The sequence below is a fragment of the Marmota marmota genome, unplaced genomic scaffold (assembly GCF_001458135.2).
Source record: "Marmota marmota marmota unplaced genomic scaffold, marMar, whole genome shotgun sequence".
NCBI classification, from domain to species: Eukaryota; Metazoa; Chordata; class Mammalia; order Rodentia; family Sciuridae; genus Marmota; species Marmota marmota.
Window position 1 is genome coordinate 19,522,083 of NW_026000057.1, and position 19,737 is coordinate 19,541,819.

Consider the following 19,737-nt stretch of genomic DNA (forward strand, 5'->3'; position numbering starts at 1 on the left):
CCTGGAATTTTAATTTTATTTCCCCCATTGAGTTTCTCCCTGCTGAAGTTAAGTTTTCATCTCTCACATCATGTAATCCCTTACCCCTCCTCCTCCTCCCTGAAGGGCGAGATCATAAACCTGCTCTCTGCCCTTGTATTATGCTTTCCATAACCCTGTTAACTATCAGTTCCCAAGACCCACCCCACTCTTCTAACTTTTTGTGCTATAAAAACTTCCCTGTAATCAGACCAGCCATTGTTCTCTGACCCTATTTTTCCAGGTGAGAAAACTGCTGGCCAGCTCTTGTGTATAGAAGCTTGCTTTAATTTGGTTTAAATTGGAGTTGGTGGTCTTTTCTTTGTGGCATGGTTCAACAGTATTTTTGTCTAGGATTTACAATCTTTTTTCCCTTTCAACCTACCATTGCTTTTCCCTCCACAGAAAGGCATAAACTCTCTATATGGCTTCCAGTGATGATCAGATTTGTATCCCGATGTTACAAAGAAACACTGATGAACTGCCTGGGATGACTTCCAGTGCCCTGAGGACATCTACTGAGGAGGCTGTGTTGAGTTTTCATGACATCTGCTATCGAGTAAAAGTGAAGCATGGCTTTCTACCTGGTCAGAGTAAAGAAGAGTTAGAAATTCTATCAGATATCAAGTACGTGCATGAACTTTTTAAATGGCCCCTTTATTGATCTACAATGAACTTCCAGGTTTTTTTCCTGTTACATATAAACTGTTATGAACTTTTTTGTATACATTTTGTATAGATATGTTGACACATGCCTTTATTTCTTTTGACTAACCTAGGACAGAAATGATTAGATCACTTGTTTATGTATATGTTTAACTTTGAAAAGACTTTACATGCTATTTTTAAAAATTATTTTGCCATGTGCATTGAGTTTTCTTTGAGAATTGGATAATTAATGTCTTATTTATTTTTCCCCACATAATGTGTCATTTAGTTTTCCCTGTGTATTGGATGAAGTGAACCTGGCTGTGTGATTTATTGCTTTTTGATTGTAATGATATAATTGTAAGCTTTGAGCTTTAGTTTTCTAACTATTAAACAGAGGATCTGCTGGTGAACCTTTTGAGCCTGACACTTTTTAGGTACTTGTGCACTTTATGCCCTTTATATTCTAGTAGCAAGGAGGTTGAAATGACATATATTGTGATAGTGTTTTGCTTTGCAAATAGAACTGTCTTTTTAATTTTTTTGGTGGGGGAAGTTACTGGGGATTGAATCCAGAGGCAGTTTACCACTTAATTACATCCCCAGTTCTTTTTGATTTTTGAGAAAGGGTTTCACTAAGTTGCTAAGGCTGGCCTCAAACTGACAATCCTGCTGCCTCAGACTCCTGAGTCAGTGGCAATACAGGTGTGTGTGGTCACCCCCAATGACAAATAGACTTGCTTTAAATGAATGACTTATTTATAAAACTTCACAGGCTATAGCAAATTACTTAATGCTTTCTCTCCATAAGAGTACTGGTAGAAAATATTTAAACATAAGAAAACTATTATGCAGTTGTTACGCAGTTGAAGTGTAAAGTGATGATACTCTGGGATTAAAAAAAATGCAGTTAATTCTATTTTAAAGTCACCCAGTAATTACAGTTTTCATTCTTTTTATTCAGCAAAAATTTAGAATTTAGAATGTGGTATTGAAGTGGGAGCTAGAGTGGGACGGAAATAAGTGTTTCTATAGAACCTACTCACTACCAGGTACCTCTGTGACTTCACAGATGCTGCCTATTAGGGGTGTCAACATTTTTCTGATTTCTTTTTCTTTCTTTCCTTCCTTCCTTCCTTCCTTCCTTCTTTCTTTCTTTTCTACTTTGTTATATATGACAGCATAATACATTACATTTCATATTACACATATAAAACACAATTTTTCATATCTCTGGTTGAACACAAAGTAGAGTCACACCATTCATGTCTTCATACATGTACTTAGGGTAATGAGGTCTATCTTATACCAACATCTTTTCTACCCCTATGTTCCCTCCCTTCTCCTCCCACCCCTTTGCTCTATCTAGAGTTCATCTAATTTTCCCATGCTCCCCCTGCCCCAAACCCATTATGAATCAGCATCCTTATATCAGAGAAAACATTCAGCATTTGGTTTTTGGGGATTGGCTAACTTCACCTACCATTATATTCTCCAACTCCATCCATTTACCTGCAAATGTCATGATTTTATTCTCTTTTAATGTTGAATAATATTTCATTGTGTATATATACCATATTCTCTTTATTCATTCATCTACTGAAGGGTATCTAGGTTGGTTCCACAGTTGAGCTATTATAAATTGTGCTGCTACAAACATTGATGTAGCTGTGTCCCTATAGTATGCTGTTTTTAAGACTGAACCTGTGTTTTCTTTCTCTGGTGACAGGAAGTGAATTTGGGTTTGTTTAGACAGTGTAGACCATGTGGTTTTGTTTGTTTGCTCATTTATTGTTTAGTGGGGAAAATAATTGCTCCTAGTCAAAGCAAGCATCTTTTTTGAATTTTCCTGACTTTCCAAGGCTGGGGAGTGCTTATAAAGGAATCCTTTGACCTGGTGTGGCTGCGACATATGTGAAATCAGATGTTTATCTTGTTTTCTTGGATATTTTGCGTAACACTATGGTCTTTTCTGTTAATAGCAGCCAACTTCCTTCAGAGGATAAGGAGTAACAAAATAAGGTAGAATTTTTGTGAGAGTGTGATAGGGAGAAAGGTGATCAGAATATGAGAGTTGAATGGATTGAAGCCAGGGGTTCTATGCTCAAAGTTTGGAATTATTTTAATTCTTTCTCCAGGCAGTACATCTGCTGTCTTGCTTCTTTCTTGGCATTTCTGTCTTGTGTTGGTTAAGCAATCCTGAATAGGAGAATAAGGAGAGGAATGGTGGATGGTAGGCTTTAATCCTCTGCTATACGATTAGATAGAATTGACTTAGGGAAAGCTGGTGAGCTTTTTGTGAAACATAACAATCAAGAAAATGTTGGTTCTTTCATATTTTGTGCTGAAACCGGTAGAAGGTAATATGATTTTAATATGTGCAGGTTAAATAGATGTAAAATGTAAACTGTGCTCTTTTTGCTTATTTCTTTATATTTTCTGTTCTTTCTTTTTTCTTTTTCTTTCTTCTTTCTTTCTTTTTCTTTTTTTCTTTTTGGTGCCAGGGATTGAACCCAGTGCAAGAACTATACCACTGAACCATACTCCCTGTACCTCTGGCTTGTTATTTCTGGCTAATGTCTCTTCTGCTCAAAGCTTCACATGTTTATGGTTGAATGTGTGCCTCTCAGCAAAGGTCTTGTGCTTTACTAGCCTCATATAAGTTCACTCAACTTTTTTTTTTAAATATTTTTTAGTGTTGATGGACCTTTATTTTATTCATTCATTTATATGTGGTACTGAGAATTGAACCCAGTGCCTCATACATGTGAGGCAAGCACTCTACCATTGAGCCACAACCCCAGTCCCTCAACTTTTGGGATTCTTTCAATTTTCCTAGTTTAAATGACATCTAGGATTGGCGTTCATTTTTGCTCACATTTCTGGTTAAGGTATCCATGAGACAGGTTATTCAGTCTGGGGCTACTATGTTTTAAATCTTTCTCCTCTGTGCTGGCTTCAGATAAGTAGAAAGGCTGTGGGAACTGCTGCTCTTATATTGTATTTTTGATAATGTTTGATAGTCCCATTTGCATACAAAGTGGTTCCAAAAAGGCTGTTGAGCATCTTGATGTTCTTTTGTATTTTTGTTTTTCCTAACCTCTTGAAAAAGAAAAAGAAGAAGAAGAAGATAAACAAAATTTGACCGGGAGAAATGATAAGTAATTTTACTATCTTATGAAAAATCTTTCCCTTGTGCTCAGTTTGTCTCTAACCCACCACTTGAGCTTTCCCTCACCAAGATGTACGAAATATGTATCCGTTTTAGTAGATACGCACATATCCTATAATTTTGAGAGAAATTCATTATATTCTTTGAGATATTTTCAAATTAATAATTAAAAATAGATATAATTTTGAACATAAACCTGCATAAGCATAAAGATTTGCTTTCCACGTTGCACTCCAATCACTTATTTCTGTCTATCATTATTACTGGTTTTTGAAACTATTTTAGTGCACTTATCTCCCTAATGTGATGCTTTATTATCCTCAACTCCTTCAGCATTACTTTTCAGAAAGGATCCTTTCCTGAATAATCACCCAGTTGTGGTCTGGCCGCAATAGAGGACATATGTAGCCTCAGAATGAAGGCAGGAGTGGTCCTGAGGGCCTCCTATCACCCTGATTCTCACATAGGTGACTGACTACCACATCATTTCTCTTCTGTCTTGTCCAACGTAGTATTTTCTAGTCCTAACCGACTACAGGTGATGTCCAAATTGGTCTCCAGATCATGTTGCCATCTGCCAAACTTCACCATAATGTCACTACTTTCTTCTTCGTTCTTAATTATTATGAAGAGAGATGCTCTGACATTATTCCAGAATCCTGTTTCTTCAAAAAATTCTACTCACCAGCTTCAGCCCCCATTGATAACTCTTGTCTAAATCAGCAATAATTGTTGTTGCTAAAGGGTGATTTTTAAAAATTTTAATCATTTCATAGTTTGGATTTTTCCAATAGGAAAAACTTCATTAATCATCTCTTCTTTCATTTCGTGTATTGATTCATAGGTTTGTATTTCATTCAAAAGCATTCAGTGTAGTGCTTCATGATTGTCACTTATTTTGATACCATATTGTTCCAGATTTTTTTCAGGAAAGGTTTGTGGGAGACTTTTCAGGGTGAATTCCTACTTCCTCATTATTTTCAGTTGTTCTGACACTCTTCAGTATTTCTTGGCACAGAAGGAGTTCCAGATTAACTGTGTAATGACCCTGCCAGACCTGGAGTCAGCTAATGTTCATTCCTGTGGAGGATAGTATTTACAAACCAAGATCTGGGTGTTTAGAATGCTCATTGCTATTGCTGTGTCATTGCTCCAAGGCCTTCTCAATGCAAACCCCTAGGGAATACATGTACACATACATCTGTTACTTTGTTCAAAAATGCCTCCTGTGTAGACATGCACATAGTTCTGGACAGGAGGGGCAAGAGGAGCAGAGTGTGGGGGACAGTCACTTCCACTGTATCCTGGTAGTTTATCGATCTTCTATATTTTTCTCTAGGTATCAGTGTAAATGAAAACTCATAACTTTTTCTTAATACACTAATTCTAGTCTAACACTCAAATTTGTTCACATTTTCATGTTGGTAAAAACAAAGTGAAAACTTGCTCTCTTTATTTTTAATATGTTTACTGATTTGTTCAATTTTCTTTTTTAAATATTATTTTTGTTGTAGTTGGACACATGCATTTTTATTATTAATTTATTTTTATGTGGTGCTGAGGATTGAACCCAGGGCCTCACACGTGCTAGGCGAGCACTCTGAGCCACAACCCCAGCCCCATTGTTCAATTTTCTTAATCCCTAATATAAGCATCTGCCCAGCCTCCAATGGTCTCATCACTTCCTCCCACCTTTGCTGTGCTCCTGGGTCCTGGCAGTTGTTGCACCTCTATCCAGAACATCTATCTTCTTTCTACTAAGGAAGGAAAGGGAAAGGAAAGTCCAATAGAAAATATTGACATATTATTTAAACATGAAATAACAAAGAGGAATGTAACTAAGTTTTCTTTTCAGCAGAATATGCCTATATTCTTCTCTCCCTGTCCCTCCTTCTCCTCTTCCTTCCCCTCCTCCTCCTCCTCCTTTCCTTCTCCTCTCTTTCTCCTTCTCCTCCTCATCTTCTCCTCCTTCTCCTCCTCCTTCACAGTGGATAGAATCCAGAGTCACTGTATTATTGAACTACATACTCAGTTCTTTTTATTTTTTAATTTGAGACAAGAGTCTTGCTAAGTTGGTGCAGCTGGGATCCTCCTGCCTCAGCTTCCTGAGTCACTGGGATTATAGGTGTGCACAACCACACCCAGCTCAGAATATTTCTATTTCAATCTACTCTTGATTTTTGTTTTCTATTGGCAATATTTTTTTTGTTTCTTTAAAGTAGTTCTCTTTATAAAAATGTAGGTTTCTTTATTTGACAAAATTTGCCTACTAGTTGCCTGGCATGGGTCAAAATGGTCAAGGCTCCAAGTAGATCCTCTATTCTCAGACAACTTGTTTTCTAAAGGCAGATTCAGAAAGTTGGAGTATTCTCAGTTTGCTGTTTGGTTGTGATGGAAGGATTGAAAGACACAACGGAATCCCTAAACCTGAATTAGAGGGCTAGGCACATGGAGATTAAGAGAGTAAAGACAGTGTGTGGGTATACGTGTGTGTGCGTGCACATGTGTGTGCATGCACGTGCATGTAGGGAGACTGGCCATACTCCAAGAATGACATTGACAACTTTTGTCCATAAGCAAAGAATTGACCATTATCCACTAAAACTTAAAGATGTGATAGGAATCCCTCAATAAAGTTTCATTTCATGTATTCAGTGTGCAGCACATAATGTGGGAGGGAAGGAAATGGAACTGGTAACAGAATGGCACAGTTCTCATTGGCAAGGTTTTATGATGTAAGGAGAAGAAGGATCACAGCACACAAATGCTATAAAGCAATAAATTAGAGAGCGGAATGGCTTGTAGGGGTGATGGACAGGCGGCGGGGAAAGAGAGACCAGGGAATAGTGGACCATAGACTACAACATGGGCCAACACTCTCCACTTGTAAAGGGCCAGATGGTAAATACTTTCATTTTTATGGTCACACAACAGCGATGAAAATAAACTGTGTTGGTAGCATGAAAGCAGCTATAGACAGTACTCAAACCAATGAGGATGGCTCTGTCCCAACCTTCTCTTTGTGAAATTACAGAAGTGGTGGTCAGCTATAATGTGCTGATCCCTAGACAAGGATATGAAATTCAGGACAGCTAGGGCTTTGGTTTTGCATTTGTTTAGCTGGTTTGTTTGGGGTTTTTGTTGTTGTTGTTGTTTGTTTGTTTTTTTGTTCTCTTCTCCAATGTTCTAAGTGTGTATTGTCTGTACACAGTAGAATTTAAATATTGTGTTGAATGAATTCATATTGCAATTCATTGAGGATTGTAAATTTTTTCCCCTATAAAATCCTAGCATTTATTATCAAACAAACCAAATTTAGGAGCTTGTAAATTCATTATTTTAACATATTCATGTTCATGGTTAAGTCATTCTGAATTTCTTGGTCTTTATCTGACTAAGTATCTTAAAAACCTGGAAAGATTTTCTGACAGTGAAGACTTAGTGAATAACAGTTTTTTTATGGTCATTTTATAAGCAATTAGTAGGTAGCTATTATTAAAGAAGGTGTATTAAGAGATATAGGTAAATGCACTTGGAGAGGTTATATAATTATTGGGATTTTTTGAGGGGGGTGGTAGAAATTGAATCCCAGACCTCATGCATGCTGAGCACTCACTCTGCCACTGATCTAAATCCACAGACCTACCCAATTATTAGTGTGTCTTTATAGTAGATGAAAATGTCAACAAAATAATAACATTTTTCTGTGTTAAGGCTGGCTCTGGGTTAACCCAATTCATACTTTTCCTCATGTTTTATTGAGAGATACATCAGTTAATGAGCAAAGTGAAAAGTACATTTTGCCTTAATTAACCCCTGGCAGCCAAAGTGTAATTGTGACAGGTCAGGTAGCACAGGCAGTGAATGTTGAAGTCCTCTTGGGTGTAAGCACTCTGAGACAGTTGTGTTGGGAAGTTCTTCAATGTTACAGTTGTGTAATTGTAAGATTGATCTCTGTGAGAATCATTATGTGAGAACAATTGCAGTCAGCTGTGACCATACACTTGGAACAGATACCATTTTCTCTGTGGAGTATATCTTGACCTCCTTACCAATGTTATAGAAAGACTGTGTAGATATTGAGGTTTTGAAAGGACTCTGTTTCATAATCTCTGTATCCTTTGGAAGCTCAGCCCTTAAACTTCCTTTCCGCAGTTCATTCTATTTACACTGTACATCTTACTTTTAAGATAAAATCCAAGCTATTTGCCTTCTGGGCTCTCAGCAGGGTCCTACCTTTTCCACCTTCCTACTCTATCCAAATGTTCTACCCTCACACATGCTCTTATTTGTAAAACAAGTGGTGTCTCCTCCAACTTGTACATCCTTAAAAATGTTCCCTACTGGAGGGATGTCTCCTAATTCTAAACTGAGCATTTTCCAGTCCACTTCTGGACCCATAAAAAGGAAGGAAATGATCTGTCTTGAGGATGTGTTTCCTTTCCTAGTTGGTACTACATTTTTCCTTGAGTGTTATGAACAAGTGATGGCTTCTTATCCTCTGGAGTGCTTCATTCTATCCTTTGTATTTCTACTTCAGATGTCTATTTGATTTTGTTAGCAAGACCATTTCTACTGGTGGTAGTAAGTTAACTGAATCCATGGTTAGTTAACTGTTTCTACAGTAACTAGGTAGCAAGAGGGTGATTGGAAGATACTGTGAAGCATTTTTCAGAGGCTGTTACATACCTGACACTGTGTTAAGAGTAACAAGAGTGAGATGGGTCAAAAGAATCTTACTTGGGCTGGAGTTGTGACTCAGTGATAGAGTGATTGGAGTTCTTGCCAAGCATGTGTAAGGCACTGGGTTCAATTCTCAGCACCACATATAAATAAATGAATAAAATGAAGTCCATCAACATCTAAAGAAATATTAAAAAAATTTTTTTTTAAAGAATCTTACTTATTTCAAGGAATCTGGACATTGTAGATATAATTTTCAAAAAGGAATAAATGAAAGGAATTTAGAGGGACCTGAGCCATTCTTCTGGGTTCTGACTAGTGGTTAATATCCTATGTATACTAGACTTCTAATTACTCAATTTTTTTTTCTCCTTAAGAGTTGGTGGCTGGGTGCGGTGGTGCATGCCTATAATCCCAGAGACTCAGGAGTTTAAGGCAGGAGGATTTCGAGTTCAAAGCCAGCCTCAGTAATAATAGTGAGGCACTAAGCAACTCATTGAGACCCTGTGTCTAAATAAAATGCAAAAAAGGCGGGGCCTGGGGATATGACCCAATGGTCGAGTGCCCCTGAGTTCAATCCCCAGTATCCCCCCACCAAAAAAAAAAAAAAAAAAAAAGGAAGAAAAGAAAGAGTTGTGTTTGTTTCTTTTCACAGTTTCATTAACTTTCATTGAAAATATTCAATGCAGAGTCTAATTGAATATAACTTCTTTTAAAGTAGAACAATAAATTTGTAATTTTTTTTTTTACAGTGGGATCATGAAACCTGGCCTCAATGCTATCATGGGACCTACAGGTGGAGGCAAATCTTCGTGAGTATAACAGAAAATAAAAGTTAGCCATTTTTATGCAGGTTCAGTGTGCTTTTTAAATTTTATGTTTAGTTGTATGTTTAGTTTAAATTTTATGTTTAGTTGTACATAATAGTGGGATTCATTTTGACATATTCATACAGGTGTATACCATAGTCTTCTCCATTTCAATCTCTAGTACTTTCCCCTTCCCTCACCTCCTTTCTCCCCATCTTCTTCCTCTACCCTATTGATCTTCCTTCTGTTTATTTAATTATTTTAAACAAATGCATTATAGTTGTATATGAAATTGGAATGCATTTTGATGTATTCATACCTACACATGGCATAATTTATTAGACTTCATTTCCCAGTTCTTCTACTTTTCTTTCCCTCCTCCATCTTCATTGGTCTCTTAATTCTACTCTACTAATATCCCTTCTATTTTCATGAGATCCCCTTTTAAAAATTATTTTTTTTCCTTTCTAGCCTTTGCATATGAGAGAAAACATTTGATCCTTGACTTCTGAATTTGGCTGAGTTCACTTAGTATGAGGTTTGGTCCATTTACCAACAAGTGACATAATGGTTGAGTAGAATTCCTTCCATTTATCTATTGGTGAGCACCTAGGCTGGTTTCATAACTGGTTAATGTGAACTGTATATGGCTATCATATACCTGTGTTTGCTTGTATCACTATAGTATACTGGTTTTAGTTCTTTTGAATAAATACCACTGAGTGGGATAGCTAGGTCATATGGTAGTTCCTTTTCTGTCTTTGAGGAATTTTCATACAGCTTTCTAAAGTGTTTGTAATAGTTTTTAGTCCCACAAATAATGTATAAGTATCTCTTTCTCCACAACCTTTCCAGCAATTATCATCATTTGTATTCTTAATGATTGCCATTTTAACTGGGATGAGATGAAATCTCAGTGTTTTGATTTGTATCTTCCTTATTGTTCAGGGTGTTGAACGTCTTTGTGTGTGTGTGTGTGTGTGTGTGTGTTTGTTGGTCATTTGTATTTTTTTTCTTCTGAGAGATGTCTCTTTAGATCTTTCACCCATTTATTGAGAGGTTGATTAGATTTTTGTGTGGCAAGATTTTTAAAGATTTTTTTCGAATTATTAATTTCCTATCAAAGAGTGGTTGGCAATGATTTTCTCCCATTCAGTAGGATCTCTCTTTAAACTCTAAATTATTTTGTATACTGTGCAGAGCTTTTTAATTTAATACTATCCCACTTACTGATTCTTGATCCCATTTCTTGAGCTTTAGGAGACTTGTTAAGGAAGTCAGTGTCTGAGTCAATGGGTTGGAGTGTTGCCACCATATTTTCTTCTTGCTCTTGTTGTTTTCAAGGATTTCTTGTTGTTTCAAAGGATTTCTTTAGCTATTTTGGGTCTTTTGTTCTTCCATATAAATTTTAGAACAGTTTTTTCCAGTTTTGTGAAGAATGTTATTGGTATTCTGATGAAGATTAAACTGAATCTGTAGATTACTTTTGGTAATATAGCCATTTTTTTCCTGTTTTAAATTTGTTCTAATTAGTTATACATGACAGTAGAATGCATTTTGACCCATCATACATAAATGAGGTATAACTTCTCATTCTTTTGGTTGTATATAATATAGAGTTATACTAGTTGTGTAATCATATATGCACATGGGGTAATTCATTTCTACTATCATTCCTATAATATGGCCATTTTGAGGATATTGATTCTACCTACCTACGAATATGGTAGGTCATTTCATCTTCTAGTATCTTCTTCATTCTCTTTCTTCAATATTTTATAATTTTCATTATAGAAGTCTTTCACCACTTTAGTTTGATTTTTCTTTAGTTTTTATTTGTTTGTTTTGTGTTTATTTGTTTGTTGTTTTGTTTTATTTGTTTGTTTTGTGTTTGTTTCTGATTTATTTATCAGAAGATTCATTATTGAGTATAAAAAAGCTACCTTTTAAGGTTGATCTTGTATCCTCCTACTTTGCTGAATTAATTTATCAGATCTAGAAATCTTCTGGTAGTGTTTTTTGGATCCTATAGGGTTAGAATCATGTCATCAGCAAACAGAGAAAGTTTGAGTTCTTTTCCTATTTGTAGCCCTTGAATTATCTTTTCTTGCCTGATTGCTCTGGTCAGTTTCAAGAACTTTGTTGAATAGGAGTAGTGAGAATGGACATCCTTGTCTTGTTTCTTATTTTAGAGGAAATGCGATTTTTTGTGGTTTTTTGTTTGTTTGTTTGTTTGTTTAGTATGATGTTGGCTTTGGGTTTGTCATAGATAGCCTTTATGATGTTTAGATAAGTTCCTTCTGTTCTTAGTTTCTCTGGTGTTTTTAATACAAATGGATGATGGGTGATGGATTTTGTCTGACTTTTTTTTTCCTGCACTTATTTTTATCTTTGATTCTATTTATGTCATGAATTACATTTTTGGCTTTGTATATTCAATCAACCTTGAATTCCTGGGATGAAACCAACTTGATCATGGTGTACAATCTTCTTAATCTGTTTTTGAATGTGGTTTGCTAACATTTTATTAATGGTTTTGGCATCTGTAATCATCAAGGGTATTGGTCTCTAGTTTTCTTTCCTTGATGTGTCTTTATCTGTTTTGACATCAAGGTGATACTAGCTTTATAGAATAAATTTAGCAGTGTTCCTTTCTTTTTTATTTCATGGAATAATTTGAGGAGATTAGTGTTAGTTTTTCTTTAAAGATCTGGTGAAACTCAGCTGAGAATCCATCTGGTCCTGGGCTTTTCTTTTTGGAAGGCTTTTTATTATGGCTTTAACCTCATTGCTGTTTGCAGTCTCATTGCTCTATCATTCTGTTGAGGTTTTCTATATCCTCTCGGTTCAATTTGAGTAGGTCATATGGGTCTAGAAAGTTGTCAATATCTTCTAGATTTTCTAATTTATTGTTACATGTGTTTTCAATTGTCCCTAATGATTTTCTGGATTTCATCAATTTCTGTGATGAATCTCCTTTTCGTGTCGAATTTTGTTGTTTTCTGTCTTCTCTCTCATTTTTTTGGTTAGTTTGACTAGGGATTTATTGATATTATTTATATTTTCAAGGCACCGACTCTATGTTGCTTTGGTCCTTTGTAGTTTTTTTATCTGCCATTTTAATTTCAGCTCTGATGATAATTATTTTCTGTCCTCTTCTCTTCTTGGGATTAGTTTGTTTCTGCTTTTCTATGGTCTTGAGATGAAGCATTAGCTGTTTATTTGGAATCTTTCTTTTTAAAAAAAATGTGGTCACTTACAGCTATAAACTTTCCTCTTAGTATCACCTTCATGGTGTCTGATTTTCGATATTGTATTGATGTTTTCATTTAATTTCATTTGATTCATTCATTATAGGAATTTATAAATGTTTCCTTTCATTTTTTACTGTCCATACCTTGTTAAAAAGAGTATTGGTCAATTTTCATGTATTTATGTTGTTTTCATAAATTTTCTTATTGTTGATTTCTAATATCAACTCATTATGATCTGATAAGATGCATGGGGTAGTTGTATGTTTTTTTGTTGTTGTTGTTATTGTTGTTGTTGTTGTTTGTGTTTGCTAAGACTTTCTTTAGGTTCTAAAATACAGTCTATTTTGGAAAATATTCCATGAGATATTGAAAAGAAAATTTTATTCAGTCTTGTTGAGTGAAATATTCTATAGATGACTATTAGGTCCAATTGGTTTGTACAATCATTTAGGACAGAATTGTCTTTATTGATTTTATATCTGCATGACCTGTTGCATGTTGAGAGGTATGTGTTGAAATACCAAGTATTATTTTTTTTTAATTTATTTTTTAATTGTAGTTGGACACAATATCTTTATTTTATTTATTTATATGTGGTGCTGAGGCTCAAACTCAGGGCCTCACACATGCTAGAGGAGCACTTTACCGCTGAGCCACAACCCCAGCCCTGAAATCCAAGTATTAGTACACTGGTGTCTATCTAGTATTTAAAGTCAAGAAGTGTTTCTTTTTTTATGTAATTAAGTACACCAATATTTGGGGCATGAATATTACTATCATATCTTCTTGTTGGATTGTTCTCTTTAGTGATATATAGTGGATTTCTGCGTGGGCTCACTCTCATCCAGTTGCTCTTCAAGACCTCTGGAGACCTAGCAGGAAGCAGGTCTGATTTTATTGTGCAGTTACCATGTACATATACTCAGGCAGTAACTAAGCAGAGTACAGGCAGCCACCAGTACAATTTCTTGTCAATTGTCCTTTCAGCAACCAATCTAGGAGTGGGCTGTGGAGCAAGCATAGTGACTGCAACACATAGCCTCATGCCCAGGGCTGTGCCCACGGGGTAAGCGGTTTGCTGCTCATGCGCCTAGCACAAGGGGAGTACTTTGCCACTCAGATACCCTTAGTGTATGCCATGCATGCAGTACTCCATGCACTTGTCCCCAAAGATTTTCGTGTCTTATGATTAATTTTTTTTATTTTTTAGTACATTATAGTTATAGTAATAGTCGGGTTCATTCTGACATATTCATAAATGCATATACTAAAGTTTTCTCCATTCCAGTCTCTAGTACTACTTCTTCCTTCCCCACCTCCCTTCCTATGATCCCCTTTCTCTCCTCTCTTTGTCTCCCTTCTGTTTATTTTATTTGTAAATTTATGCCTTATAATCATATATAAAGTTATAAATCATTGTGGCCTCACCATAAATTCGCCTAGTACAATTTGGTCAACTTCATTCCCCATTCCCCTTTCCCTTTCCTCCTCCCACCCTTTGGTCTCCTGCTTCTACTTTCCTGATCTCCCTTCTATTTTCATGAGATCTCCTTTTTAAATTTATTTTTCTTCTCTAGCTTCTGCACATGAGAGAAAGCATTTCATCCTTGTCTTTCTGAGTTTCACTTATTTTGTTAAGGATGGGCTCGCTCCATTTACCAGCAAATGATGTGATTTCTTCTGATTAATTTTTGCTTGAAGTATGGTTTGTCAGATACAAGAATAAGTATTCCTGCTTGTTTTCAGACTCTACTTGCATCAGATGTCTTTTTCCATTCTTTCACTTCCAGTCTATAGATATCTTTGCCTATAAAAATCTCTTGGAAACAGTGTATTATTGGGTCTTGTTTTTTAAATACAATCTGCCCACATGTGTCTTTTAATTGGAGAATAGAAACCATTTATAGTCAGAGTTATTATGGAGAGATGTTAATTCTAGTAATTTTGTATGTTTAATAGATTCAATTTGTTCTTTCTTTTCATTTGCTTAATTGCTTTTCTGGAGAGCTACGACTATTTGAGAGCTCTGGGGTTTGTTTTTGAGATTCTTTTTGTGTAGTATTTAACTATTTTCTGTAATTCAGGTTTAGTGATCATAAGTTATTTTACTTTATCATTATCACAGAAAGTTTTAATTTCTGCTTCAATTCTTCATGATAGCATTGCTGGGTATAGCAATCTTAGCTGACAATTATTTTCTTTTATAAAAATTTTATTTATTTTTTTTTTAAACTGGAGATTGAACCCAGGGCCTCACCCATGCCAGGCAAGTACTCTATCACTAAGCCACAATACCTACCCTCCTTACTTTTAAAGTTTGAATTGAGAAGGTTGAAGTGAGTGAAGTTTTTTGAGTCTTCTTTTTGGAATTTTTTTCTTTTTTTTTTTTTCCTGTAGGAAAAATGTCCAAGTGTGGAATCTGATGTCTCCTTCTAGTCATTCTTACTTAGTCATTTGTTTGATGTTTTTGTCTCCTCTATTCTATGTGTCAAACTATTTTTGAAGCTTGAGTGGTGTTGATTTGTGCATGAGGGAAGGTACACTGTCACTTTGCTGAGGTGTGGGTGTTATTCAACTGCAGAGTGTCTACCTTTCAACTTGTAGTATACTCGTCACTGCCCAGCCCCTCTCTTTAAAAATGGAAAACAAGCAGCAGCAATCATAGTGATCAATATACAGCATTAGAATAAATTCCTGGTGCCTGCCATGTTATTAATATATCATTAATTCCCACAAAAAGAGGAATGACAAAGTCAGCATTTAATAACACCAATAACAATAAGCAGTCATGTATTACAACTAGTATATGAATATACAACAGGTGCCAGCTGTGCCCCTCCCAGTGATGAAAACTGCAGAAATATGAATGATGGGGGCAGTAATTATGTAAATTAATCATTCATTTTTATTAATTTTATTTTTTTACACAAATGGAGCACAACTTTTAATTTCTCTGGTTTACATGATGTAGAGTCACACCACTTGTGCAATCATACCAAGACATAGGAGTAATAATGTCTATCTCATCTCACCATCTCCCACACACACACTCTTTCCCCTCTGCTTCCTCTCCTCTACTCAATCCAAAGTTCCTCCATTCTTCCCTTGCCTCATCATGATGGAGCAACATCACTTATCAGAAAACATTTGGCCTTTTGGTTTTGGGGGACTGGCTTATTTCATGTCGCATGATATTCTCTAACGCTATCTATTTACCAGCAAATGCTATGATTTTATTCTCTTTTAATGCTGAATAGTATTCCGTTGTATATATACCACCATTTTTTATCCATTCATCTACTGAAGGGTATCTAGGTTGTTTCCACAGTTTAGCTATTGTGAATTGACCTGCTACAAGCATTGAGGTGGTATATGTATTACTATAATATGCTGATTTTAAGTCCTTTGAGTATAGACCCAGGAGTGAGACAGCAGGGTCAAATTGTGGTTCCATTCCAAATTTTCTAAAGATTCTCCATACTGCTTTCCAAAGTGGTTGTACAATTTTGCAATCCCACCAGCAATGAATCAGTGTACTTTTTTCCCTCACATCCTTGTCACTTATATTGCTTGAATTATTGATAACTGCCATTCTGACTGAAGTGAGAAATCTTAGAGTGGTTTTGATTTGCATTTCTCAAATTGCTAGAGATGTTGAACATTTTTTCATACATGTGTTGATAAATTGTACATCTTCTTCTGTGAAGTGTCTACTCATTTACTTAGCCCATTTATTAATTGGGTTATTTGTGATTTTGGTGTTAAGTTTTTTGAGTTCTTTATATATCCTGAAGATTAGTGCTTTATCTGGATGTGTGTGTAGTAAAATTTGTTCCCACTCTGCAGGCTCTCTCTTCACTTTATTGTTTACCTTGCTGAGAAGAAGCTTTTTAGTTTGAGTCCATCCCATTTATTGATTCTTAATTTTATTTCTTGTGCGTTAAGAGTCTTATTAAGGAAATCACGTTCTAAGCCACCATGGTGAAAATTTGTGACTGCTTTTTCTTCTATTAGGTGCAGAGTCTCTGGTCTAATTCCTAGGTCATTGATACACATTGAGTTGAGTTTTGAGCAGGGTGAGATATAGAGGTTTAACTTCATTGTGCTGCATATGGATTTCCAATTTTCAAAGCACCGTTTGTTGAAGAGACTATCATTTCTCCAATATATGTTTTTGTCACCTTTGTCTAGTATGAGATAACTGATTTATGTGGGCTTGTCTCCATGTCCTCTATTCTGTATCATTAGTCTACATTCCTGTTTTGGTGCCAAAACCATGCCATTTTTGTTACTATAAGCTCTGTATTATAGTTTGATATTGTTATGCCCCCCACTTCACTTTTTTTGCTAAGGATTGCTTTGGCTATTCTGAGTCTCTAATTTTTCCAAATGAATTTTATGATTGCTTTTTCTATTTTTAGGAGGAATGTCATTGGGATTTTGATTGGAATTACATTAAATCTGTATAATGCTTTTGGTACAATGGTCACTTTGACAATATTAATTCTGCTTATCCAAGAACATAACAGATCTTTCCATCTTCTAAGGTCTTCTTTACTTTCTTTCTTTAGTATTCTGTAGTTTTTATTATAGAGATTTTTCACCTCATTGTTAGATTGATTCACTTCTATTTTTTTGAGGCTATTGTAAATGGGGTAGTTTTTCTAATATCTCTTTCAGAGGATTTGTCACTGATGGACAGAAATGCATTTGATTTATGGGTGTTGATTTTATATCCTGCTACTTTGCTGAATTTATTTATTAGTTCTAGAAGTTTACTGGTGGGTTTTGAATCTACTAAGTATAGAATCATGTCATCAACATAAAATTGTGATAGTTTTAGTTCTTTTTGCTTTCATATTCCTTTAATTTTTTTCATCTGTCTAATTACCCTCGCTAGAGTTTCAAGGATTATGTTAAATAGAAGTGGTGAAAGAGGGCATCCCTGTCTTGTTCCAGTTTTTAGAAAAAAATGCATTCTGGTTTTCTCCATTTAGAATGAAGTTGGCATTGGGCTTAGCATAAATAGCTTTTACAATATTGAGAGATGTTCCTATTATCCCTAGTTCTTCTAGTGTGCTGAACATAAAGGGGTGCTGCATTTTGTGAAATGCTTTTTCTGGATCTATTGAGATGATCATGTGATTTTATCTTTAAGTCTATTGATATGGTGAATTGCATTTATTGATTTCTGAATGTTGAACCAACCTTGCATCCCTGGGTTGAGCCCTTCTTGATTGTGGTGTCCTATCTTTCAAATATGTTATTATATTCAATTTGCTAGAATTTTATTGAGAATTTTTGCATCTATGTTCATTAGAGTTATTGGTCTAAAGTTTTCTTTCCTTGATGTTTTTTTGTCTGGTTTTAGTGTTAGGGTGATATTGGCCTCACAGAATGAGTTTGGAAGGGATCCCTCTTTTTCTAGTTTATGGAATAATTTGAGGAGTATTGGTATTAATTCTTCTTTGAAAATCTTGTAGAACTAAGCTGTGAATCCTGATCCTGGGCTTTTCTTTGTTGATAGGCTTTTAATGGCATCTTCTTAGAATTTATCTGATTAGCTTGTGTATATCATCCTGATTCAGTTTGCATAGATCATATGATGCTAGAAATTTGCCAATGTCTTCAATATTTTCTATTTTTTGGGATTACAAATTTTCAAAATAATTTCTGATTTTCTTCTGTATTTCTATAGTTTCCAGTGTGATATTTCCTTTTTCATCACAGATATTAGTAATTTTTCTCTCTCCTTCTCTTCATTAGCATGGCTAAGGATTTATTGATTTTATTAATTTTTTCAAAGAACAAACTTTTCATTTTGTCAAATTTTTTAATTGTTTCTTTGGTTTTAATTTCATTCATTTCAGCTCTGATTTTTATTATTCCCTGTCTTCTGCTACTTTTGGTGTTGATTATTCTTCTTTTCCTAGGACTTTTAGATGTAATGTTAGGTCATTTATTTGTTGACTTTTTCTTCTTTTAAGGAATGAACTCAATGCAATGAACTTTCCTCTTAGAACTGCTCTCATGGTGTCCCAGAGATTTTGATATGTCATATCAGTGTTCTCATTTACCTCTAAGAATTTTTAAATCTCCACTCTGATGTCTTCTGCTATCCATTGTTCATTCAATAGCATTTTATTTAATCTCCAAGTGTTGGAGTAGCTTCTATTATTTATTTTAGCATTGACTTCCAATTTCATTCCATTATGATGTGATAGAATGCAGGGTTGTACCTCCATTTTTTGTATTTGCTGAGAGTCACTTTGTGGCATATGTGCTCTATTTTAGAGAAGGATCCATGTGCTGCTGAGAAGAAAATGTATTCACTCATTGATGGATGAAATATTCTATATATTTCTGTTAAGTCTAAATTATTGATTGTATTATTGAGTTCTATAGTTTCTTTGTTTAGTTTTTGTTTAGAAGATCTATCTAGTGGTGAAAGAGGTGGTGTAAAGTCACTCAGTATTATTGTATTGTTTTCTATTTGATTCTTGAAATTGAGAGGGGTTTGTTTGATGAATGTAGATGCTTCATTGTTTGGGGCATATATGTTAACAATTGTTAGTTCTTGTTGATGTATGGTTCCCTTAAGCTGTATGAAATGTCCTTTATCCCTTCAGACTAACTTTGGCCTAAAGTCTCCTTTAGCTGATATGAGGATGGAAACCCCTATTTGTTTCCACAGTGCTTGTGAGTGTTGTGTTTTTCCCCAACCTTTCACCTTCAGTCCATGGATGTCTTTTCCTATGAGATGAGTCTCTTGAAGGCAGTATATTGTTGGGTCTTTTGAAAAACTCAATCTGCCAGTCTGTATATTTTCATTGATGAATTTAGGCCATTAACATTCAGAGTTATTATTGAGACATGTATTCCTGCTCATTTTGGTTTATTTTTTGTTTTTAACTTGATGTGGTTCATACTTTAATTGGTTTTTCCTTTAGTGTAGTTGCTCCCTTTGTTGATTTTCATTGTTATTTTTCATTTCCTCCTCCTAGAATATTTTGCTGAGGTTGTTTTGTAATGCAGGCTTTCTAGTTGGAAATTCTTTAAACTTTTGTTCAACATGGAAGATTTTTATTTTGTCATCAAATCTAAAGCTTAATTTTTGCTGTATATAAGATTTTTGGTTGGCATCTATTTTCTT

At 35.2% G+C, this 19,737-nt stretch overlaps 1 protein-coding gene across 1 annotated transcript in view; it reads left to right on the plus strand.

The window, feature by feature from the left end:
* The first annotated feature begins 213 nt into the window (after positions 1-213).
* Positions 214-19,737, plus strand: part of LOC107141129 (broad substrate specificity ATP-binding cassette transporter ABCG2-like) — a 114,023-nt gene continuing 94,499 nt past the window's right edge. Inside the window, exons 1-2 of the mRNA XM_048813855.1 lie at positions 214-645; positions 9,274-9,333. Coding sequence (XP_048669812.1) covers positions 443-645; positions 9,274-9,333 — 263 coding nt within the window. The 5' untranslated portion in view covers positions 214-442. The remainder of the gene's footprint in view (positions 646-9,273; positions 9,334-19,737) is intronic.